Source organism: Eulemur rufifrons, chromosome 7, assembly GCF_041146395.1.
Source record: "Eulemur rufifrons isolate Redbay chromosome 7, OSU_ERuf_1, whole genome shotgun sequence".
Taxonomy (NCBI): Eukaryota; Metazoa; Chordata; class Mammalia; order Primates; family Lemuridae; genus Eulemur; species Eulemur rufifrons.
Window position 1 is genome coordinate 225,897,199 of NC_090989.1, and position 25,457 is coordinate 225,922,655.

At 40.1% G+C, this 25,457-nt stretch overlaps 1 protein-coding gene across 7 annotated transcripts in view; it reads left to right on the top strand.

The window, feature by feature from the left end:
• The window catches only part of SMARCA2 (SWI/SNF related BAF chromatin remodeling complex subunit ATPase 2), a 164,546-nt gene that overhangs the window by 83,454 nt on the left and 55,635 nt on the right, over positions 1–25,457 (top strand). For all 7 annotated transcript variants that reach the window (XM_069476443.1, XM_069476448.1, XM_069476450.1 and 4 more), the window contains exons 22-27: positions 133–179; positions 2,506–2,672; positions 7,438–7,601; positions 13,789–14,016; positions 18,027–18,104; positions 23,135–23,353. In XM_069476443.1, the coding sequence (XP_069332544.1) occupies positions 133–179; positions 2,506–2,672; positions 7,438–7,601; positions 13,789–14,016; positions 18,027–18,104; positions 23,135–23,353 (903 nt within the window). The remainder of the gene's footprint in view (positions 1–132; positions 180–2,505; positions 2,673–7,437; positions 7,602–13,788; positions 14,017–18,026; positions 18,105–23,134; positions 23,354–25,457) is intronic.

Sequence of the window (25,457 nt, forward strand, 5' to 3'; positions counted from 1 at the left end):
GCTTATTAATAAACTATTTTGTTTGTTTTAACTATACTGTAGAAATAGATAGGATGATGTCACTAAAAGAATAATCATTAAGTTAATAATTACATTTTTTTTAAAAATCACTTTCTTCTCTCTCTATTAAAGGAATCTTTTGCTGAACACCTGGGCTATTCAAATGGAGTCATCAATGGGTAAATTTTAAAATGTTTTTTATTCCAAAAAAATAACGTTGTTGATCCTACCTGAACACCTTTTCTCTACAGTGTTTCCGATCTTGCAGATACACACTTCCAGCCTCCTTAGCCCTCCTGTTCCTCAGCAGAGGTGCAGAAGTTGTTAAGCAAAATGATATCAGCATTCTCTTTTACTTCACTGGCATAAATCACTACTTGCCTTGAGCAAGTGGCTATTCAAAGGACATAGATCTCATTTAATAGACTTAATGGTATCCTCATGCTCTAAAAATGTTGTTGAAGCTCCAAAGGTTGTTACTTATAACCAAAAGTGTAGCTTGGGCTTGAAAAGAATTTGTCTTATTAACTTTCACATTGATATCTAACATGAACGTGCACGATAGGAAATGTCTCATCTGCTATAAATGTGTCTGATTTTACAGTAAATTGTTAGAGTGTGCCCATATAAAAAACGTTTTTCATTAGCAATGGATATTGAAGAGAATCATGCTGTGCATTAGCCGAAAGTCTCTGTTTTGCTTATTTTGCACCGGGGAAATTTTATTATTAGGATATAGGTGTCATTCTTGGATCCTAAGGACACACAATGTCGCTGGGCTAAGAACCAGGAACTGAAACCCATTCAGAGGCAATGCCACTAAGCTCTCCCTGCTTCTCCTAACCTCTCTTTCCTCTGGGTCCTGTGGTCATTCCTGCTCCCATCTGCTTGGCCAGGGTTGTGTGGTGAAAACGTGGCTACAGAGGGTATTTTGAGGATAGTTCTCAGAGCAGGGGATGGACATCAGGAAGTCCTACTTTTGAAAAGAGATCTATTAGAAATAACATAATCTGCATGATAAAATCAACTGCCCAATGATGCATTTCAGCGTTACAGACTGCATGTGTACTGGCAAGTTTTCCAAACAATATCCACCCTAAAGTTTCAACAATATACCATAGCTCTGTTGATAAAAGAACTAAGTGGTGAATTAATTGCAGAGGAAAAAGGGCCCACCTCAGCCTTTCTCTGTATCATGGCATCTTTCTCCATCTCATGCTCCCGTTATATTTTTGGATGCTACAACAAGCCAGGACTGTTGTCCCCTCCCAGTCCATTCTGACACAGGGTCCATGGTGATCATGTAAAAAGGTTTGCCAGGTTTTGTCACTCCCCTGCTTTAAAGCCATCGACGGCTTTCCACTATGCTGAAAGTAAACCATTCAGCGTAGTTAATAGAGCCCTGCAGTACCTGTGCCCGTGCCCACCCCCGCCTCTCTGTGCTTGTCCCAGTATTCTTGCTTCGATTGTTTTAAGCCACACTTTCCAGTTTTTGTTTTTTTTTTTTTCTTCAATTTCTCAGACTCTCTGGGCTCCTTTCCTCCTCAGGGCCTTTGCACATGCTCTTTCCTCTCCCTGGAATCTCCTCCTCTCTACCCCACACCCCCCATTCTTCACTTGGACATCTTCTCACTTATTATTTCAGGTTTTAGCTAAAATGTTATCTTTCAGGGAGGTCTCCTCTGACACTCTAAACCAGTGGTTGGCAAACTCTTTCTGTAAAGGGCCAGATTGTAAATATTTTCAGCTTTGTGGGCCATAAAGTCTCTGCCACACCTGTTCAACTCTGCCCCTGTAGCACAAAAGCAGCCAGACAAAACAGATGAGTGAGCGTGGCTGTGTTCCAGTACAACTTTACTTATAAAAACACGCCGCAGGCCAGGGCCAAAGTTTGCTCTGCTTTAATCTAAGGAGGGTATCGCATGTGGCTTGAGTTGTCTCGTTGCACCTTGCTATTTTTCTTTATAGTACTTAGCACAGTTTGTAATTACTGCAGTTATCCATTTTGGAGGCAGAGACTGTATTTTGCTTATCATTATACACATGCCTAGCATTGGGCTTGGTACATAGTACATTCAATAAATATTTAAATGTATCTTAAGTGCCCTAAATTAATAATTTTATATACTTAAGGAGGGACTTAAAGAAATATGACACGTGTGTGTGTGTGTGTGTGTGTGTGAGAGAGACAGAGAGAGAGAAAGTGATAGAGGGAGAATTGAGAGAGACCGTGAAAGTATTAGGAACATGAAACTGTTTCCTTTCCTTTCTAGAGTATGTCCTCATACCTAGCATACACAATGCACTATTTATGGGTTTTGTCTGAATACATTATATTTTCTTTTTCTGCTAAATACTCTCATGGCTTTGGAGTTGATATTCATTCCACAGTTACTTATTGAACGTTTACTATGTATAAGACCCTGTCTGAAAAGCAAAGCGGTACTGGATCCTTCAAGAAGACAGCAGTAATACTGTCTTCTTGTTTTGCATTTTTGGGTTCAGGGCCGAGCTGTATCGGGCCTCAGGAAAGTTTGAGCTACTTGATCGTATTCTGCCAAAATTGAGAGCTACTAATCACCGCGTGCTGCTTTTCTGCCAGATGACGTCTCTCATGACCATCATGGAGGATTACTTTGCTTTTCGGAACTTCCTTTACCTGCGCCTTGACGGTAAGTGCAGAAGGTATAGGCTTAGAGGCCTGCAAATGAAGGGATGGTGGACACTTGCATCCAATCGCAGCCGAAAAGGCGGGTTAAAATGGAAGAACCGACTAGCAGGGTGGGGCACAGTTTTTCTAGATAGACATTTTTACATCCTCCAGCTTCAAATTAGCCGACATCATTTGCACAGCTGTATGTCCCACATACAGACCAACTCAAATGAAGTCAGAGTCACCTATGAGCACCACAGTTAAACTAAACCAAAATTTTAAAATTCTCCTCGATCTCAGGACTGATTGTTACCTATGCGCCAGATAGAATATGTTGACCAGCCTTTAACTTTTTCTGTTAAGGAATATTTACAGGGATAAAGGCTGTGTCACTTTTCTTCGTTAACAATTTAATCGTTCATTTAAGACTATATTTAATTTCAATTAATTATCATTACCTTTCTCTTTTTCTAAATAGAAAATTATTTAGGACCTGCCTAAAACATTATATTGTCAAGAGATTGGACTTCATTGTTTCCCAGATTTTGCAGACTATATAAAATATTTGCCTGATTTTAAGAGTGAAATTTGAACACCATGTCCTAAAAAGTAGTAAGAAAATATGAATGGAAGAAAATGTGATTTTAGGGATACTCCCTAAATTTATGATTTGGATACCAGCCATAAAGCATCAGAGATTGAGGATATCAAAGTTTTTCTACTATGGCAGGGGATAATGCATTCAAAGAGTGGAAAGCAGGAAAAGGAGCTAATTTACAGCCAGGATGCTGTTTTAATCCTTGGGTACAACAGAGTAGAGTACTACTAATACCAGTTTTTACCTAATGCAGTATTACTGTGCTAAGTGGGAAATTTAAAGTTTATGTTCCATTAAAAGACTTTGTTTTATTTTCAGTCCAACATGTTGTCTCTCTTATGCCCTTGATATAATTGGGTATATACCAAACTCCAGCTTGCCATACATTCTCTTAACTTGAGTTATTAGGTGAATTCACTTTATGGTCTGCCTCCTAGGGCATTATTAAGTTTTAAATTAATTATACCCTCTGACAAATTTGATTATTTAAAATCATTCTACCTGTCCTTTCCAAAGTCACTGAAAGCCAATGAATGGCTAAGTAAATGTTCATTTTAAATTCATAGATATAGCCATATTGTCCACAGTCTCTCTCTTTTGGCAAATCTCCTCTTTTGTCTCTTCTCCTTTGATTGGCTTCCTCCCTCCCTAGGAGGGGAAAGTTCAGCAGGTTTCTTTCAAAAGATAAACCCTGCTTTACCTGCTGCTCAGGTGAGGGGCATCTCGGCTTTATTTTTTCCCCTGGATTTACAGCCCCCACAGGTGTCCTACATACAACCGTTGTTTGCTACTTTGTGGCACTTCGTTTTGAAGCTCAGCTCTCCGAGGACTGCTGCATTGAAATGTTTGAATCTATAGAACTGTTAAGAAGTGATTTCCTTGAAACAAATCACTCTAATGTTTTCTTGCCAGCCTGAGAGATTCTGTTTAATAGTCTATTGGTTGCTCTCATTATTGTTATTAATAATAATGGTCATAACAGCTATAATAATAGTCATAATAGCTAACATTTATGGAGCACCTACTCCATGTGGAATGCTAGGCAAGGCCCTTCCTGTGCATTAACTTAATTTTCTCAACACATAAGGTACTGTCATCCCTGTTTACTAACGTGCTCTTATGATCCCCAGTTAACAGATGAGAAAACAAAGGTAAATGGTGAAACCAGCTTCTAACTTGGATCTCTCTGATTCCAAATTAGCTCAGTTTTAGCAGATCCAGCGAGATATACCCTGTCTTTAGAAATACAGGCTGCTTTTCTAGCTACAGCATTTTATGAATGATTGTGAACTTAGTTAAAATTTTTTAAATTGATTAATTGAAAATGACCAGGCACTAGAGATACAAGAGGAATGAACCACTCGCCATTTCTACTCTCAGAGCTCTTATTAGGTTGAAGGAGACAAGCAAGTTCCATAAAATACTACAGATGGAATTGAGAAAAAGGCTATACAGATTTCTTTGCATAAGAAACAGCAGCCATTCATTTTAGGGGTTGACAGAATTGATGGACAAATAATCAATATACACATCGATAAATTAGCACACACACTTCCAACTGCACCTCCCTCCCTCCACCCCCATCACTCAAGTGTTAAAATGACTTCACATTTTCATTGCTGAATTTGATGTCTCAGATTTTGACTTCAGGAAAAAAAAGTCACTTGATGAAAGCTAAGCATATTTTTTTCTGCAAAGATTATGGTTGCATGAATAGATTTAGCTAATATTCTGTTACAGTTTTTATCTTCACTGGAAATGATTTTTGAGTGAGAGCAAGTGGTGAAGTTTTATCCCAGAAGACAAAATTTTCTAAAAGCAGCAGAAACTAAGTTAAAATTAGTAATCGTCAAAGACTGGCAGTGTGTTCCTTCTGGCAAATTCTGTAATTTTCAACACAATTGCCCCTGGTATTAATTGTATTCGTATACTAGGTTATGTACTACATCAAAGTGTAAAAGTCCATGAGACTGAGGCTAGTACTGAGCACATTAAATCCTCTGCCACCTGCAAGGAACATTTGCCTTTGGATAAACTCTTGCATGGTGGTTTGAATCTCCCTGAGCAATATAGAAAAGATAGCTGATGGTCAGCAAAGAGCTTGACTTGGGAATCTTTGACTAATGGAATTGGTAATTCAGCAAATCTGAACCTTCTAATAAGAAATGCCATAGCCTTGCATGAAAAGTGATTTCATCTTGTTTGTTTTTATAATTTGTCAAGTTCCCAGCTATTTATACAGTTTATATATACTCGAGATATATGGTCGGTCTGTTTGCTTGAAGTATCTGGCATAGGACCTGAAAACTCCTTTGACCAAGTAATTTTGATATTCCTTTTGTTTTTCAGTGCTTTATTTTATACTTAGGGTTATTTCATCCCAGTAGGCATATCCCCTAATTCGTTTATTTCTTAATACATGTGATCATTAACTGATTATTTTTCAGTTAATCAACACTGTTGAACTTCTACTACCCTCAGAGTAAATAGATGGGCAGTTTTTGTACCCTGCTATCAGGAAACAGATGCCATTATCTCTGGGAGCCCCTTCTTTCCTCATATTAGAAATAGTTTTTGGTTTCTGTGGCTTTTCATTCAGTTTAAGGCAGGGGATAAATATGTGAACCATTAATCCACGTGACTAATTTTTAAAAAATTATTGCAGCTAGAAAGACGATATAGAGAGAAGGTTTCATGGCAAAACAGAATATGTCTCCATTAGCATCATGAACAAATAGTTCACGTGGATCTCAGAAAGCCAATTCTGAAAATAAAAAGAAAAAAAGGAATTCCACATGTTTGAAACTTCACTCCACAAAGCACATTTAGTGCCCCTGCCCCAAAATCTAAATTCAGACACCACATTGTGGCAGGATTTGACGGGTTTGCTAAACCCAAAGTCTAACTTAGAAAGTAAATTGAATCTAAAGAACATTGTTTCATCAAATGAGGAGAGCCCCTCAAACCCCTTGTTCCTGGTCCCCCTTTGTTATATGCAGGGAATTGATTTTTCCCCCTCATCAGGAGGGTACTGTTATTTTTATTAAACGTGAAAAACAGATTCCTCCCATGTTTGAGAACCTGACCCTCATAGTAACTTGATTCCATTAGCTATAGTTACTTAAATGCCTTAATCCTCTGGAGTAAATTGCTCATATATTTTCATCCTTAAAAAACAGAACATGTAGAAATAATATTTGTATAGCAGCCAGTCAGGGACTGTCAGGTAACATGGATATACATTTCCCAACAGCCTAAAGCCTTTTTCAAAACTCGGCACCTATGCTTTTCTGCTGAAATATGTTCAGGTGGAATAGTGGTGGGTTTTTTTTTACCCCCTTCCATAATGCATTTCATAAAATGGCCAGAAAAATACATTCCAGCTACATAGCCAGTGACTGAAGGGCTCGTTTGGAATGTGAGTGTGCCCCAGAAGCGAGCACCAAACTGCAGTTTGGTATCCTCTGCTAATTCACTGTGTTGGAGCCTCCTCAGACTCTGGGTGAACCACCCCAGGTGTATAACGTGCTGTTCTGTTTGATTGGTTTTAATTTAGCATCCTTTGAACTCAACAGAGCAGAATGTTAATGTGAAAAACAGACTAGGAGACTTCTTATATATATATATATATATTTTTTTTTTTTGGATTACTGTGGCTTTAAGTCTTGCTAACAAGGATAAAAATATTCTATTCACATTTTATGGTTTTCCCAGCCAGGCCATACCCGGTAGCAATCTAAATGGTAAAGTAGTAGAAATCAGCTTTTCTTTTGTTTCCACTCTCTTGGCATAAGTTAGTCCTCACTCTAATGGCTATTGGCAAACTTGCTTTAAGCCATTATAAGAATCATGTTAGGTATATGTGCGTGTTTTAAAAATTATTTGATATGTTAAAGTACAGAAATAAATCCCTAAAATGTTTTCACTAAGTTTTAGGTTAGAGTAAGAATTCTGTAAAATTTGTCAAGTTGCAAAGGTGCCCCGTCAGAAATGTTTAAACGCTTTCTCTCTCTTTTTAATTGCCAATGTTCAAAGTTCTTTCCAAAAGTACAGAACCCTGGGGATTATCTGACCAGTGCTGAGAGGAGTCTGGATGTGTTTTTCAAGGCAGCAGGCCTTTTTGTCTCGTTCTGTGCCATTTTGAGACAGGAGTTAATTGGCAAATTTATTTTTCTGATCCCCTCAGGTACCACCAAGTCTGAAGATCGTGCCGCTTTGCTGAAGAAATTCAACGAACCTGGGTCCCAGTATTTCATTTTCTTGCTGAGCACAAGGGCTGGAGGCCTGGGCTTAAATCTTCAGGCGGCAGATACAGTGGTCATCTTCGACAGCGACTGGAATCCCCATCAGGTCTGCATGCCCGACTTGGGTGCCCCGGCCTCCCTCTGCTCAGGAGCTAAGAGATTATCAGTCTCATCACTCACATTTCCCGGACAGAGCAGATTTCTAAATGAGTGGGCCATTTCTCCTCTGGAGTTGATTCTTAGGGCTCCTATCTCCCCCAGAGCATAGATAGGATGTCCTACATATATGCCTTTAAAGAGGTCAAGTTTGGGGTAAAAAAAACTCAATTTCATATTAGTTTTAATCAGATCTCCTGGGATTGCCATTGAGCAAAGTACATTTGGGGAGGAATGATCAAGAATGTTCTGAAATAATAAGAACAACAGCAACTAGCATGTCTGGGATCCTTACTCTGTGTCAGCGTCTCCAGGTGCGTCGTTTCGTTTAGTTTCACAGCCGCCCTTCGAGGTAGTTAATATTACTGTTTCCATCTTTACCATCAAGGAAACTGAGTCCTAGGCACTTCCCCAAGGCCAAACAATTCGCATGTGATAGTCAATCTTTTATTTTGGGTGTTTTGTTTAAAATCATCATCAAAAATGATTCTGTCCAACATTTATTATTGTGAGTTCTTTTATTGTTGAGTTTAGAGTTATCCTTTTAAAGGAATACTTTGATGGTTGGTTTAAAAAAGAATCCGAATAGGTCTCTTATGGCACTGGTTTCCTAAATTACTCTGGGAGGTAACGCACCTGCCTCTAGGCCATTGGGTAGAATGACATTGGCCAGCATTTGATTCATATCAGAACAAATGTTGAACTCAACATAGTAAAAAGGAAAACTGCAGCTCTCACATACGAATGTGCCTTCTGTGTCAGCTTAAGCTAGGCTCCTCACTGAGCCGTGGTTTCCTCAACAGTACCACTACCTATCTCACTGGGTTGTTCTGAAGGTTGAGTGGAAAAGGCTCATAGCAGTCATTTTGGGCAGGAAGTACAGTTCAGGGCTGCATTACAATTCTAAGAGAGTGGCTGGGCGCGGTGGCTCACACCTGTAATCCTAGCACTCTGGGAGGCCGAGGCAGGAGGATCACTTGAGCTTAGAAATTTGAGAGCAGCCTAAGCAAGAGTGAGACAAGTCTCTACTAAAAATAGAAAAAATTAATGGAAAAAATTAGCCAGGTGTGGTGGAGCATGCCTATAGTCCGAGCTACTCGGGAAGCTGGGGCAGGAGTTTCACTGGAGCCCAGGAGTTTGAGGTTGCTGTGAGGCTAAGCTGGTGCCATGACACTCTAGCCTGGGCAACAGAGCGAGACTCTGTTAAAAAAAAAAAAAAAAAAATGCTAAGAGAGCTTTTAAAAAATATACCTGCCCGCTTCCCATTCCCTACGGTGCCACCCCCAGTTCTTATTCAGTGGGTTGGGTGCTTCCCTCAAGAGCTCCCAGGAGATTCTCACATAAGTTCTCTCCTGCTGTTGAGGAGCACTGATTTAAAGAATAAACCGGTGGTTCCAAACCTTTAGGTGACCACTAGCATTGGACCACTGCATATGCTCCCCAGTCATTCTCTGTAGGTGAATAAATTAAAGAAGAGTTCCTGTTGAAATTTTCTGACCTTGAAAAGGGTTGGGAGCCACCAACACAGAGCGTATAAGTTCCAAGTCTTCAGAAAATTAATTAAATTAATTAATTAAAGATGAGGTCTCGTTCTGTTGCTCAGGCTGGAGTGCAGTGGCACAATCGGTCATAGCTCACTGTAACCTTGAACTCCTGGGCTCAAGTGATCCTCCCATCTCAGTGTCCCACGTAGCTGGGACTACAGGTACACACTACCATGCCCGGCTAATTTTTAAATTTTTTGTAGAAATGGGGTCTCACTATGTTGCCCAGGCTGGTCTCAAACTTCTAGTTTCAAGGGATGATCCTCCAGCCTTGGCCTTCCATAGTACTGGGATTATAGGTGTGAGCCATTGTGCCCAACCCAGAAAATATTTATACTTTTTATAAATGTATAAAACTGTTGCATCCTAAAGCTCAGGTAGAATTCATATTCATGTGAGAGATTTGTAGTTTTTTCTTCTTACCATTTTGAATTCAGGATTTTTCCCACAAACACTTGTTGAGTGTTTGTTATAGAGCAGGCACTGAGCTAGGCTTGGCTATCTAGGGGGGAGAAATATGTGATTCCTCTTCTCCCAGGGTCTCAATGTGGTTGGGCATTTAGATTACTGTACTTGCTGGTGCCTAAGTCTTTACTGAAGACTGTCCTGTGGGTGACCGGTGAGTTTGTTATATTTTATCTTCTAAGGTAAACATTTCTACTGGTCTGAGATGTTTACCTTCACTGGCACATGTAAATTCTAAGAGGCAAAGGAAATCACTGCTTCAGGAAATGCTAATCTACCATGGAAACGGATGCCGGGACATCTTCCCCACCACCCCTGTCTCTTTCTCTTTTCCTCCCTAGCTCCCTCTCTAGCTCTGTTAAAAACGTTGTGGGTACAACTTTTGTGACCAGTAGCTAAGAGGGGAACTCCAGAATCAAAGTAAATTGGAAGAACACAGAACAGTTCCCTCTTAACTACATGTAAAACTTTGGCAATAAAACCCAGGACCCCAAATTTCCACTGGTCTGCTTTACCATGACTTCCTCAAACTGGCCCACCTGCATCTGTAAGTATGTCTCTCTGCCACAGGTGGCTTCGCTTCTGCCAGATCCGATACACTGGGCTGACCAGATTTTTCGTCTGTCACTTAAACAGGACCATTAGTTTGGGCCATCTCTTTTTCATTTTTAGAAATTGGTGACTTTAGAGTGATAAAGATGAGTACTGAGTTTTCATTTAAAAGGTACAGGAACTAACTTTTATTAAACAACGGTACCAGGTATTATTAGGCACTTTGCATACGTTAGTTTAGGTAATTCTCAAGATATTTTATACATAAGGAAACCAGTCAATATTAGCTTGCATACATGAGTGCACAGCCAGGATCATTCACACCCGTGTCTGTCTGGCATTGGGTTTGAATCCTGGCTTTGAGCTCTTTCCACCCTGCATATTTATTGCATAGCCCCAAAATGAAAGCTGTGGAGCTCTTTTTACTGTGTTAATTTCAGCATGCACTGAAGAAAAACTGTGGTTATTCTTTATCATGCTGAGTAGAATTAAGGCAGATGGATAGAATAGGGGGTTTATTTGACATAGTTTGGCAGATTGTAGAGGCCTTAACTTGACTAACTGTAGGCCTTGCCTAAAAGCAAAGATAGAACTCGTGATTGTGGAGTTAGCAGTCAGATTCCTCAGGGTTATCAAGACTCTCATTTCCAAACTGTTGATTAGAAACATGGGTTGTTAACTTGTAGTTTTAACCCAGGGCGCTGCAGCTGCTCTTACAGAATGCCCAGCCACAATCACCTTGCAGGCTCTCTTCTCAGGCCAGAGTCTTGGCTTCTGGTATTATCACACCTGAGTCAGGCTGATGAAGTTTCAGACCACTAATTAAGACTTTCGAAATAATAATCCATTCAGTAATTATACCTATTTTTTGGTCACAATATTCTTTTCCCTCTCATTTTGGCTTAGAGACTCACAGGCTCACCTTCCATAAACTTCTCCAGCCTAGAAATACTAACACCTTTTGCTGCTTTCCTAATAGATGGATGATCTTAAATATGTAAGCACACACCACTGTCACCACCACCCGACAAAACCAACTGCAATAAGTTCTCAAGGATTCGAGAACTTATTATCCTGTTTGTATATCGTCCATGTGCTCTGCTTCCTCACCTATTGTATTGTGCTCCCACTTGCATTTTAGCATGTTTGTGGCTTTATCAATATCTTCTAGGACAGGGGTCAGCACACTACGACTCACAGGCCAAGTCTGGCCTGCCACCTGTTTTGGTATGACCTGGTCAGTGAAGAATGGTTTTCATATTTTTAGGTATAAATATAAAATAGGAGGAAAAATTATTAGCCTTTGGCAAGAACAGTGGCTCAATTTTTGCTCCTGGGCCAGAGAGCCTAGAATATTGACTATTGGGCCCATTACAGAGACAGTTTGCTGCCCCTGTTGCAGGAGATGATGGAAAGGTTGATGGCACAGAGCTAGTCACCTTGACTGTGGCTTAGCAGTTCTGGTGAAGAGGGGTTGAGAGAGACGATCAAACTAAGGGCTCAAAAAGGAAGTTTGGAGTTCCCCCACCTTTTGCATTTTAATTATCCACCTCACATTCTCCTCTTTAGAAAATAATCTAATTTGGATGGGCCCCAGCTGTGCTCATGTCTCAGCACTATGAGGTTTTATATTCACTTACTCAGATATCTTCTGAGGACAAACTTTTGCCTATTAAAGGTCCCTGCAGCAAAAACAAATCTTCTGGGCAGACTTCTGCCTGCTGCCTCCTTTTGCTACCCGGTTGACCAGGAAACTTATCCGGGCAAGAGGACAGGTTTTATAGCTGCTGAGCACCAACTCTGCGCAAACTATGGTGCCAGGGAGGTGGGATCCAGGGAACAGACCTTTGCCCTGAAAATCTATACAGTGCATTGGGGGCACATGCAAACCACTAATTAGCACTGGCTCAGATACCATCGCCCGGACCACAGTGAATATAAGTGGCATGCCAAGAAGTTTTTATTGGATAGCTGTAAAATTAGGTAACTCTGCTTCATAGGTTTATGAAGGTTTTTATTTAAAGATTTCATTAAAGCCTTTTTTTCTTTTTATAAGAGTAAAACATCTAAAGTAGAAAAAAGCAAAAGGAGGAAAATTAACACCTATAATCTTATTACCTGGAGATATAAACATTGTTGGGATGTTGGCGTTTGTCCTTCCTGCCTTTTAGACAATCTCATTTTTAATGACCTGTCAGTGAAGAATGGTTTTCACATTTTTAGGTATAAATATAAAATAAGGAGAAAAATTATTAGCCTTTGGCAAGAACAGTTGCTCAATTTTTGCTCTTGGGCCAGATAGCCTAGAATATTGACTACTGGGCCCATTGCAGAGACAGTTTGCTGCTCATTTTTAACATGTTTTCACTTACTATGGCTTTGTCATTAAATCTTCTACATTATAACTGTTATACTATGATGGTACAGACATACAGTGGAATGCTATAATTTCTTTAACCAATCTAAAAACCTCTGAAAGTTATCCAAATGAGTGTTTTGTTGAATGTTCATTTCCTTTATTGAAAATAACCATTATAAATAATAATAAGTAACACTGAGAAAGTACATCTTTATTTCTAAATCTTTGTGCATATCCATGATTATTTCTTTAGGATAAATTTTCAGAAACGAAATTTCTGAGTCAGAGACATACCCAATTTTCTATCCTGAAAAATTTACCAGTTTACTATCCCACTGTCAAACCTTTGGATTTTCCAAACTAAAAACTGAGTCTTGGCCGGGCGCGGTGGCTCACGCCTGTAATCCTAGCACTCTGGGAGGCCGAGGCGGGTGGATCGCTCAAGGTCAGGAGTTCGAGACCAGCCTGAGCGAGACCCCGTCTCTACTAAAAAATATAAAGACATTATATGGACAACTAAAAATCTATATAAAAAAAAAAAATTAGCCGGGCATAGTGGCGCATGCCTGTAGTCCCAGCTACTTGGGAGGCTGAGGCAGTAGGATCGCTTAAGCCGAGGAGTCTGAGGTTGCTGTGAGCTAAGCTGACGCCACGGCACTCACTCTAGCCTGGGCAACAAAGTGAGACTCTGTCTCAACAAAAAAAAAAAAAAAAAAAACTGAGTCTTTGATAGGGTTAGGACCCAGGAAATTGGCTAGCTATGCAATCACTATATATATTATGTATGTACAATTCAGTGGTGTTTTAAAAAGCATCTTTAACACATCATACCAAAGGGAAGGTGTTTCTTGCAACTTAAGGTTAGTTATAGGTAATAATCTAAGTCAAAATTCTGATCTCAGTGTCGTGTTTTTTGTTTTAGTTAGGGACTAATTCTGATAGCAAACCTAAGAAGAGAAAACATTTTGAGATCTTGATTTCAAAACCTGAGATGTATATAGGTTGGCTTGGTTAATTGAAACTCAGGTTTCCTCAACTAAAAATGTCCTTGAATTTCTCCAAAGAAGGTAGCTTGCATATTTTTAAAATGTAAGCAGAATCTTACCTTGGTGAAGGCAGAATGCATAACCCTCCCGTATTTCTCTCTTGGGTAGGGACTGGTTTGGGAGGCCAAGGCAGGCATCTCAGTCCTCAAAGCATGTCGTTCCCCCAAACAGGATCTGCAGGCCCAAGACCGAGCTCACCGCATCGGGCAGCAGAACGAGGTCCGGGTGCTGAGGCTGTGCACCGTGAACAGTGTAGAGGAAAAGATCCTCGCGGCGGCAAAATACAAGCTGAACGTGGATCAGAAAGTGATCCAGGCCGGGATGTTTGACCAAAAGTCTTCCAGCCACGAGCGGAGGGCGTTCCTGCAGGCCATATTGGAGCACGAAGAGGAAAATGAGGTATTAACTAACGGAAAGCCCCAAGTTTATGAAATCAAACAGTGACCTTTTGTCTCTGAAGGAGTAAGAATAACCCCTTTGTTCCTGAAAGAACTTTCTGGGCTGGCGTTAATTAAAATGAATAAATTAGCAGCTGTTTTAGATCCCAAGCACAGAAAGCCTCTGAAATTTATCCAAAGGAGTGTCTTAAAAGTTATTGCTAGGGGGACCTCAAGGCTTGGCCTGCGGGTGCTCCGTGTTCCCGGGGAGGTACAACCGGCTGCGTTATTGTGCTGTCAGTGCTGCCTTCTGTGGGGCGGTCGCGGAACTGCAGGGAGGACGCTTGCAGGGACGAATTCAGCTGGATGAGACAAGACGGAGCTGGAAGGGGCCCTCGCTGCCTTTTCTTCCTCACCTCCTCTGTCCCTGCTGCCTTTTGATCAGGGATCACAGCACTTCAACACCTCCCTAGGACAAGCCCTCACAGCTGTCTTTAGCTCATTCAGCTGTTCCTGCACTTGGAAAGCTTGATCTTAACCTCTGCTACCAAATTGTTCTTTAAGAGGCTGAGAAAAATACCAGTTCAACAGTCTTTATTCACCCAGATTGTGGAAGAAATGCATTGATTATGTTTATTTTAGGGGAACTTTGGGTTGTCGTTTGCATTTTTTTAGATCGCCAGTTTTAGTAATTTTATACTAAATATTCATTCCAAAATGGATTTGAAATAGATTTTGTGAAACACATTTATATAATCTAACAAACTACAAAATACCAGTAACAGTTCTTATCATGAAACTGGCTGGGGATGAGTGTATATTTTTTGTATACCCTACCCATACTTATAAATTGAAGAGTAAGTTTACCTTACATATTCATGTAGAATACTATTTTTATTGCATATATTAAATAGATTTTTATTTTTGCGTTAAATAGGATATGTGTTTTTGAAGTCTTCTATACATTATGAACCAGATTGCTTTTAAGGTCTTATATACAGATGCTCCTCAACTTACGATGGGGTTACATCCCGATAAACCCATTGTTAAGTCAAAAATATCAGGACATAGCCCCATCTTAAGTCGAGGAGTGTACTGAATGCATATCCCTTTCACACCATCAGAAAGTCGAAAAATCATAAGTCCAGACATCGTTAAGTTGAGGATCGTCTGTACTTTTTTTTCCTGAAATGAATCTAAATGTGAAGTAGAGCTTGATATTTAAAGGAATCCTGAAATGAACCCTTTTGCAAACTGAAGAGCACTTTTGTATTATGCTTCCTAATTTGACGGTCTTACATATTTGATTAGTTAGCCATTGAGTTTCATGAAATTGATGAAAACTGCATATGCACTCTCACACATCTACACACATTTGAAAAATTTTTATCTCAAATAATTCACCATTTCTGATTCTTGAAATTGAATATCTGATACAGATATAGACTTAAATTGTAAGGTGATTTTTTTTGTTGTTGTTTACACACTTGGACGTTTCAAAAAAAAAAAACTCAATATGATGAATGATATTTACTGTCACAAAGCAGATGTGGACAGAGCTGATATTTAGCCTGTGGTCTCCTCAGCATTTTTGCTTATTTGTTTTATGTAGGCCGTGTGACATTAGAACCTGACCTGGTTTAGAAGGGGTGCAAGGTGGCCTGCTCTCCTAGGCTGCAGGGAGATCTCTCCAAAGCCACAGGACCTCCAGATGGGGCCTAGAGTGGTGTGAATTAAAATAAAATTTTAAGGCTCACCCCCCCCCCACCAGCTGACTAAATGGACCCCCTCATGGCCAAAGGAATATCCTAAAACTAAATTGTCTGCCAGGAGGAAGGAGGTCAGACATGCCTTATCATGCCGCCCTCCCTTCTGGGGAACATCCTTTGTAACCCACTGGCAGGCCTAAGGGTATGCAAGACAAACCTACGGGTCCACAACAAATCTATGTCCGGTGGCTTATCTCTGATAAACAGCTCCTATGTTAAAACATTCCAAGCCTTTGACAAAGCTTCATTCAAAGCTTCATTGGTCTTTAACCAATTACAAGCCAAAGAATCTTTAAACCCACCTATAACCTGTAAGTCCCCCACCCCCCTTTGAGATGGCCCACCTTTTCAGGCCAAACCAATGTATGAGTCCCACGTATTGATTTATGACTTTACCCATAAGCCCTGTCTCCCTGAAGTGTATAAAACCAAACTGTAAACCAGCCACAGCCAGTCCACTTGCTCAAGGCCTCTTGGGCATGGTTCTGGGTCTCATGGTCCTCAAATTTGGCTCAGAATAAATCTCTTTAAAATTATTTTACAGAGTTTGTTTTTTTTTTTTTCCGTTGACAGTGGAATCCCCTGTCAAATGCTACTAGCTGTGAGCAGCCTCACTGAGGCTCCACACTGCTCCTGGGCCACCAATGTGTCCCACAAACATTGTCATTTTCTGGGTGGCCTGTTTGGGGAGACACTGAGAGATTGCAGTCAAGGGCCCCAGTCCTGAATATCCAAGGCAGCATAGGCCACCGTCACTGTGTTTGACGTGCCATCAAGTGCTAGGGCACACAGAACCCAGGAATATTTATCATGCACTTCCCAGCCATTTGGTTCTCCATAAAGGTCTGGTCACCATGGGCAGCCTTCTTGGGATAAACTTTTCATCTTTGGCATGGAGATGTTGAAGACCTCCATTGTATAGGTGATGAGAGGGTAACATGTGGCTCTAGGAAGAGGATAGGCAGAGCAGGACATCTGTTCACCAAAGGATGCATTAATCGCATACTTTGTACCATGAAGTCTAAGCCCACTCCCAACTAGTCTGTGTCTTTGTCAGATGAAATGTGATAGTTAGACAAATTGACTTTAATCAATCTGGAAGTAAACTTGAATAGAAGGCTTTTCAGAAGTAATTATTAACTTGAATCATAGGTTTTCTACTTTATTGGATTACATTCATTTCTAACACTCATTAAGTTCCTACAGCATGAAAGACATTATCTTGGGAACTGACACAGTCATCTCATTTAAGCTGCTAGTACACTCATACTCTTTTTCTAAAACAAGTTGCCTCATTTTGAACATATGATTTGTGAAATTGGATGTTTGAAGCTCTGTGTTTTCCTCTTTCTTCCCTCGGCTGATACACTGAAAATTCCCCATTTGATTTTTAACAAGCCCACTCAGCATATGATAAAAATAATTTTGAAAGATAAGTCCTGTAATATATGCCCAACTTTTAGAACCATTTTTTAAAAGTGTGGAAGTCATACTATAACATTTCTGAACAACTTGAACTGATTATTTCTGAGGAATTAGCAGAGAGAAAATGTGCCTTACTTTAACAAAATTAATTTAATTAAAATTTTAGCCCTTATGTAATCGCTTTCTCTACATTATTTAAATTATTTTTTGTTATTGATACCTTTGTCCCAGCTATAGCTCTAACCATTAGCAATAATAATGCCCACAGAAATACATTGATTAAACATATCTTAAAGGGTATATATTTGGCACATATATGTGATTTTTATTGTCTTACTCTGTGCCTAGTCACAAGGTTTCACATACTCATGTTTTTTGTAAGACTTTTTACCTTATCTGGGATAAGGTAAATGACATTAAAAGAATTAATTTCATTTTTTCATGTGGTTTTCCTTATTTAAATCTTACATCCTCCTGTGAAGTAGATGTCACGCCCTTTTGACAGATGAAGTCATTGAGGTGGGGAGATATTAAGTAACTTGTTTTAAAAGTAACAGAATCAAGATATACACCCAGGAGAACCAGTATTTCTTTTAATGAACCACGTTTCCTCCCTGAACAGATTTTTCTCTGGGAAGATCATTTGAAAAGCTTGCAAAATAATTACAGCAAGTACTAAACCCAGCAACCTTTCCTTTTTTTTTTTTTTTTCCTGGCTTGAGAAATGGGACCCCTCTGGTCTGGGGAATAGAGTTGCCTTGCTCGTCTGTACCGTACATGCCCCAGCTGTTGGGCCTCTCCCCTAAAGCCTGTTAAATCACTCTGTTTTTAACCCCAGGAAGAAGATGAGGTACCGGACGATGAGACTCTGAACCAAATGATCGCTCGACGAGAAGAAGAATTTGATCTTTTTATGGTAATGCAAAAAATCATGAAAACAAATCCCTTCTTCCCCTGCCCCTCTTTCTGTTAACCAAGATGTCTGGAGCCTGTGTGCCCTGGCAGAGCTTCCTTTGTGAAGCCCGTGCCTTTCCTTCAGTTTAGAGGCTGCAAACTGGCTGGATTTAGCCTGCAGACATATTTTGTTTGGCCCACGCAGAGATTTTTTTTTTTAAATATCCCATTCGTTGCCAACATAAAAAGAATCCTGATTTCTGGCTTCTCTTGAAAAATGAGATCGTGCAATACCAGGCCCACATCGGTGTGTGGAAACAGTTGGCCAGAGCTGAGTAGCGGCTGCACCCACTGGACAGGGCACGTGGTCCACAGCTTACCACAGACCCCCTCTACTCCCACATCGCTTCTAATCCCAGGCCGGCATCATTGAGGACACCTGCCTGGTCCCTGTAGGCATTAGAGTTTCTAACTATGCCCTAGCCATCTCCTTACTGGATCAAAGCAAGTATGCTCCCTGTGGGGACAGGTGGGTAACAACAGCTAAAATAACACAGGTGTGCTTCTTTTAATTGTTGAGGAGAGCCTGCTTGAGCAAATAGGATCCTTCAAGGTGTGTATAAGGGTATTGCCTTCATTTAAAGATCAAAACAGGTTGGATTTCACTGGTACAAACTAGGTGTAAAAGAACCTTGGCATTTGAGGATTTGATGTCCGTGGTTTCAACCTTGACGTTCTGTAACACACCACCTCTGTAATTTTACTGAGATCTGAATTTGATTTATGCTCGATGCCTGCTGCACGCCCGTTGGCTAGTGAAGGAGGCTCCCCAAAGTGATAGTCGCTGTGTTCTTCAGGCATTTGCTGCAGCTATCTTGTTTACCTCTGTATTTCCAATGGCCAGAACAGTCCCTGGCACTTAGTAGCTGCTCAGTAACTATTTATTGAATGAACAGTGATATCTGCAAAAGTACAGGCTCTGTGAAGATGTCAGGATGGATCAGGATATGTAAAGTTAAGAGGTTCCTTCCAGTACCTTCAATGACTTTGATCTTTATCAAAGACACTTAGCCTGATGGTGGAGAGAGTGGATAAACAAAAACCATAATTTTGGTGGTCAAATGCTGCAGAACCCTAAAATCAGAGGTCCCAAATTTGAACACCTTCAGGTCTCAGATGAGTAACTGAGTGAGGCAGGGGGACAGGGTTAGGTGTACTGGAGATGCTTTGTCTAAGGGGGGCAAACAGAGCTGCAAGGTAGCAATGTGAGACCCATGTAGCCAGAAGTTACCAATTTTCAAGAGAAGCTGGAAATCTAGGTTTTTATGTGTAGTCTCTAGATTTCAAAATGTTTGCAACTAAATTCATCTTTAAAAAATTATTATATAACACTGCAGGCCAAACAAAACACTACTGTGGGCCAAATATGACCCACAGAGTTTGCAATCTCTGCCTTTTCAGCCTAGACAGTCTTTGCGAGTGGAGCTCCAGCTGTGTGGAGGCTTATGTTATTTTTGGTTTTTCATATGTGATTTTTTTTTTTTTTTTTTGTCTAGGGAATACTGATTGTGTATAATGATAATCCATAAAAGACATTTAATTCCTTCTCAGGAAAATTCAGGTGGCCATAGGAATAACTCCTAAACTCCTAACCTGGGTTCTGTTCTACCCCTTCTGGCTCACTCCCCCAAAGGAACCACCCTACCCAGGCAAAGTCATTTTGGAGAGAAATGGCAGTAAGAAAGACTTAAGAGCATGGTCAACATAGGGCATTCATAAAATTCTAAATTTCTTAACTCATACTGTTGGTCAGCACATTTGTAGATTACAGAATTCTCTATTTAGGAAGGTTAGGTATACACGTCGGCAGTGGACATCCTCTCGCTCCTTGAGGAACTTATTAAAATGTAGATTACTGGGGAACACACAGGCAAGAGGCCCTCAGCCTCCCTGGCTGATGATCGCTGATTGGCAATAACCCAGCACTGCTGTAGCCTCAGCTACTCTCAAGATGCTGGAGAGGATAAGCTGCCTGCCATGATCCAAATTAGATTAGGCCCAGAGTTGGAGAATTCCATCAGCATCCCAGAAATATGGGGAGGAGAGTACTTACCCTCCCTTACTTTTGGGCTGGGTATTTGCAGAAATTGAAAGCCTCAGAAAAGATTGGAATGTGTGGCCAAAGCACAGCCTTATTTTAGACTTGGGAATATTTTACTACCCAAAGAACAGGCTCGTAACAGGTGAGGCTGATTAAGGAACCCTTGTTTCATAGGCACTTTGATTTTGTGAATTTTCTGCTTGTTTCTTAAAGGTTGGCATCTATTTGGGGGATTATACAGATTTGGGGTTTGTTTTGTTTTTTAAAAAAATCTTCGAATCCACTGTCTGCCTTTGGCCAATTCACTGTTCATTAGCACCTCCACCAGGGGGCAGGAAATAAAATGTGAATCCTTGCCAGCTATTCCTATTAAAAAGTGTAGTGAAAAACAAGAATGGAATGTGAACTAAGATAAATCTTAGGATGTCAAATATCTAAACTCTTTAATATTGTAGGAGAATTATTTCTCTCTGTAAAATTAATATAAACTTATCTGATTTTATATCATAGACACTGGTAAACAGCACAGGATAAGCAGATAGTTTCTTTTTTTTTTTTTTTTTAATTTTATTTATTTTTTTTTTTTGAGACAGAGTCTCACTTTGTTTCCCTGGCTAGAGTGAGTGCCGTGGCATCAGCCTAGCTCACAGCAACCTCAAACTCCTGGGCTTAAGCAATCCTTCTGCCTCAGCCTCCCGAGTAGCTGGGACTACAGGCATGCGCCACCATGCCCGGCTAATTTTTCTATATATATTCTAGTTGGCCAGATAATTTCTTTCTATTTTTAGTAGAGACGGGGTCTCGCTCTTGCTCAGGCTGGTCTCGAACTCCTGACCTTGAGCGATCCACCCGCCTCGGCCTCCCAGAGTGCTAGGATTACAGGCGTGAGCCACCGCGCCCGGCCCAGATAGTTTCTTTAAAATAAAACCTTTATTTTACATATTTGTCTGGCTTTCTCCTTCTAAAAACGTGACTTCAGAAAAAGTTATCTTTCATACTGATTACTTATGAATTTTACCTAAAAAGTTCTTTGACAGATCAAGATATATACGAAACATTTTGCTAACATACAAACATTAAGGTTTTAGATGCTATGTTCTCTAGAAAGGCAAGAATTTTAAAAATTATTCTAAAATTTTTAAAAGTCATTTTAAAAATAATTTTACTTGTAAGTATAAAGCTTATAATCAGGTCTCAAGACAAACGTGTTTATGTGTAATAGTATCTAAATACTAAATTAGACTTTTTCTTGAAATGGTGATTTTAAGATTCTGTGTTGGTATTCTGCAGATAGAAATCTCTAGGGAGAGATGAATTCATTAAGACTTTAAGCTTAACTTATTTAATTGCATCTACCTTTCCTAAAAGAAAAAGCAAGTGTATAATGTGCTTTTATATCAGAAAAGATTTATTTTCACAATTGTGGATAAATGCATAGCCCTTTTACAGGCTTTGGAATAGGCAATAGTAGTAGTATAGTATAACCAAAAACCGAAGTGGCAATATTTTGTCATCTCAGTGTAGGACATTAACAAAAAAATGTTTTTTCTTATTAGCTACCTAATAACTGTTGGGAAGTTGCCTCATGAAGCCTCTTTTTAGATCTTTTTATAAACAAGGCATCTTCTGTGTGCTAATTATGAGAGTTTGGTGGATCCCATTTCTGATACCAAAGCATTAGAAGGCAGGATGGAAGCAGAGTGTCGTGAGCTAACTATAGCATATGACAGAGCAGGATGGCCACATTTATCTACCAATGGGACTTCGCCATGCCCCAAGCCTACCCGATTCTGGGAACATAATGATTTCCAAAAGTGTTGAAGAAGCATAGTGTAAGGGGCTCTGACCTCTCATTTTTAAATCAGTTCTAGAGGTCATATTAGGGTCTGAGTAGTAGATATTTCATTTACATTTTATCAGTCTTAGCTTTTAAGAAAAAATCGTATCGAACCCTGTTTCAGTACGGTAGAACAGAAGGAAGAGGGTAAAGGTAAATAATGTAATGATTAATGGTCTATTTGATTATGGAAATAATACATCTAGCTAGTGCTAATATATAATTAATGTGTGTAGAAATTCAGTGACAGTTTTATTTACTTTTTTAATCTATCAGAGTGTTCAGTTATTGATTAAAGCCAAATATGTGGCACTTAGTTTATGTACAAGTGAACTGAATTTTTAAAAAGAGAGCAGGACATGGGGAAATGGGCATTTTGAAGGCTATGGAAGGGAGCCATTGCCCTTACAGCCTGATCGGTTGAGGTGAGATTACCTCTGAGCTCTGTCTCTCAGAGGTGTAATATTTTCTGAGAGCTCAACTTTTAAAAAGTAGAGAGTTGAGGAGCATTCCTCTCCCAGTGCCCACGGTGGATCGAAAATTTAGTGCATTTGTGGCTGACTTACTAATCAAGCCATTTATCTTCTTTCCGCATGTCCAACCACAGGTGGCTGTTTTGTCACTTGGGTCACTGTGGTTTTTTTTCTTTCCTGATTATTTCATTAAAAGCATCAGCCCTATTGAATAAAAGTTCATTTTCTTAATGAGCATTTTCTTGTATATGCTCAAAGAATATATTCCAGGGAAGCAACTAATCATGTAGCCAGACCTCATATTTTTAAAATGCATTCCCAATTTTCCCACTGTTACTTAAGGGGAAGCTTTGTACACACATAAACCAAGAAAAGGAATTCTTAAAGAGTATTTCTTTTTTTTTAAATGTACAAATAAATTTCAAAAGGTGGCTGCAGAGGAGGGGAAGGCATTGACTTTGTGGAATCTCTCCCCAGACACTGTACTTTAGGGATGAGCTAGAGCAACTCAACCAGGATAAGAGCGGCTGAAAGGGACCCTGTGGCCATAGGAGACAACCTGGGAAAGTTGTAGGTACTGTAAACACTGTACCACACAGGAACCCCTTTCCCTTTGGTGACACTGTTGTTACTATCTCCAGCGCATGGACATGGACCGGCGGAGGGAAGATGCCCGGAACCCGAAGCGCAAGCCCCGCTTGATGGAAGAAGATGAGCTGCCGTCCTGGATTATTAAGGATGACGCGGAAGTAGAAAGGCTGACGTGCGAAGAAGAGGAGGAGAAGATATTTGGGAGGGGGTCTCGCCAGCGCCGTGACGTGGACTACAGCGATGCCCTCACCGAAAAGCAGTGGCTAAGGGTAAGTGTGGCTTTTCTGACACGCCCGTGTTGGGTAGAGTGTTCTTGTTGGCTTGGAGAAACCTGGAGCTGGAATTCTCTGAGGGGGATGCGTTGCCCCTCAAAGGGAAGGAGCTGTTGAACACAGCAGGCAAAGTCGTACTGCTGTTGCAGGGAAGGCGTTCTGCATTGCAAGGCAGTGCTTAGAAAAAATATCAGGAAGAATTTTTTGCTAGAGCAGATTGGCCATTGGAAGCACAGGATTATGAGAGCCGTGAGACTCACTAATGTTTTATGACCAATTGCCTGGTCACGCCTCACCCTCTCCAACTGACAATTAAAATGTGGAAGGGCACCTTAGAAATCTTTTTAATTGTTTCCCCTCATTTTACGATCTTAATCGGGGCTTTACTTTTGCAAGGCCTACAGAGATAGCCCAGGGACAGCAGAGCTTTCTAACTGTGTTGTTATTTCGTGGACCCATAGTACATTTAAAGCTGGAAGGTGCCCTTGTACTCTCTTGGTTTGACAAGGAAACTGAGGCCCAGAGAGGTTGTATGACTATGCAGGACACACAGCTGGCTAGAAAGAACAGAATCAGTGGGTGCTGGATGCATTTGTGTGCTTGACTCCGGCTTGGTCTGATCTGTCCATTGCAAACACAGGCTGGAGCCTGGGACTTGGGTCACTGATGTTTGGAAATGTTATTCTAGAGTTTTGTTTGTGTTCTTTTTCCCTGTGGAAAATGTGATTTCTCATTTTGACTGGGAACTGAAATCTCAGAATGTTCCTCGGAGAGCACAGAAATATCAACGTGCTCATAGGCGTCACGTGTGTGATTGTGGAGGCCCGTGTGAACCTTTCATTTGAGGGTGTAGCTCTACTTTCCATTATTGGGAGCGGACTTAGTACCTAGACAGGCAGAGAAACCTAGGACATGCATTCCAGACAAGGCCAATAAACGCATGCTGGAAATAGTAAGTGCAGTTGGGTAAAAACCAAACCAAATAGAAGCTGTTGTATGGGAATTGTTCATTTTATCAAAAGGGAATACAGTTCCCAAGCTTTGCGAAACATGGATTTTAGGACCCAGGCCATACATAGGTAGGTGGGTGGAAAGGCAGTGGGAAGTATTTTGAGATTGAATATCAAAGGCAGACAGGTCTTGGCACCACTTGAGATGTGATTTACTCAGGATGTTGTGTGATGAGAGGGATGTGACTGGAATTTCGAAAAGATTGAAGTCTGTGTGACTCTGCAAGGAGAGAGACTAACAAAGCATCACTCATATTTATGGTTGAGCAATGGCGTATAAAATGTATCTTGTGTGTGATTGTTTTACTGTCATTTCCAGCCAAATATTCCATTTGAATGGCCTCAGAATATAATTTTATGAATTTTCTTTATTTCACTATATTGAGGTTGTAGTTGTATAATTAAGATTCATTCTATAATGGGGTTTTTTTCATTTAATAGTCATTTCTGAGCTCAGGAAACTTCTATTCCCTTTCTCTTTTGTTTAAACAATAAATTAAATACCTGGAATATTATTACAGCATATGAGACAACAATAATCTAGGCCAGGGTTTTAAAGTCTATATGTATAATCTCTAAACATTACAAGCAAAATAACTCTTTAGTGGGCAAGAATGTAGCTGAACTTATCTTTTTTTATAGTCATTGGGAATTGCTGTAAGAAAAATAACATTATGATTCTTAGGCAGTTTTCATGTTTGATGCCTAATTTTTTTTTCCTCTTTTTCATTCAATTTATATCGCTGAGAATTAGCACAGTACCCAGCACATGGTAGAGACTCGATAAATGTTTGTGAAAATGAAAGTATGACCTTATAAGAGGAAAGTGAAAAGCTACGAACTTACCGGTAATGTTAGGATAGCATTTCTCTTCTTAGTGCATCTAGTAGACTTCTTTTACCTATAACATAAACATCTAAAAATGGAAAACTAGTTTGTTTTACAAAACTACACTGTGGATTTTTATAATTTTAACCCTACAGTGCCTCGCAACATACTAAGTCACCCAAGAAGGGTAAAACTATCCTCAATACAGCTTTATTGTAATATATCATTTTATAATCTAATCTTTTGGAAACCATATGTCTATA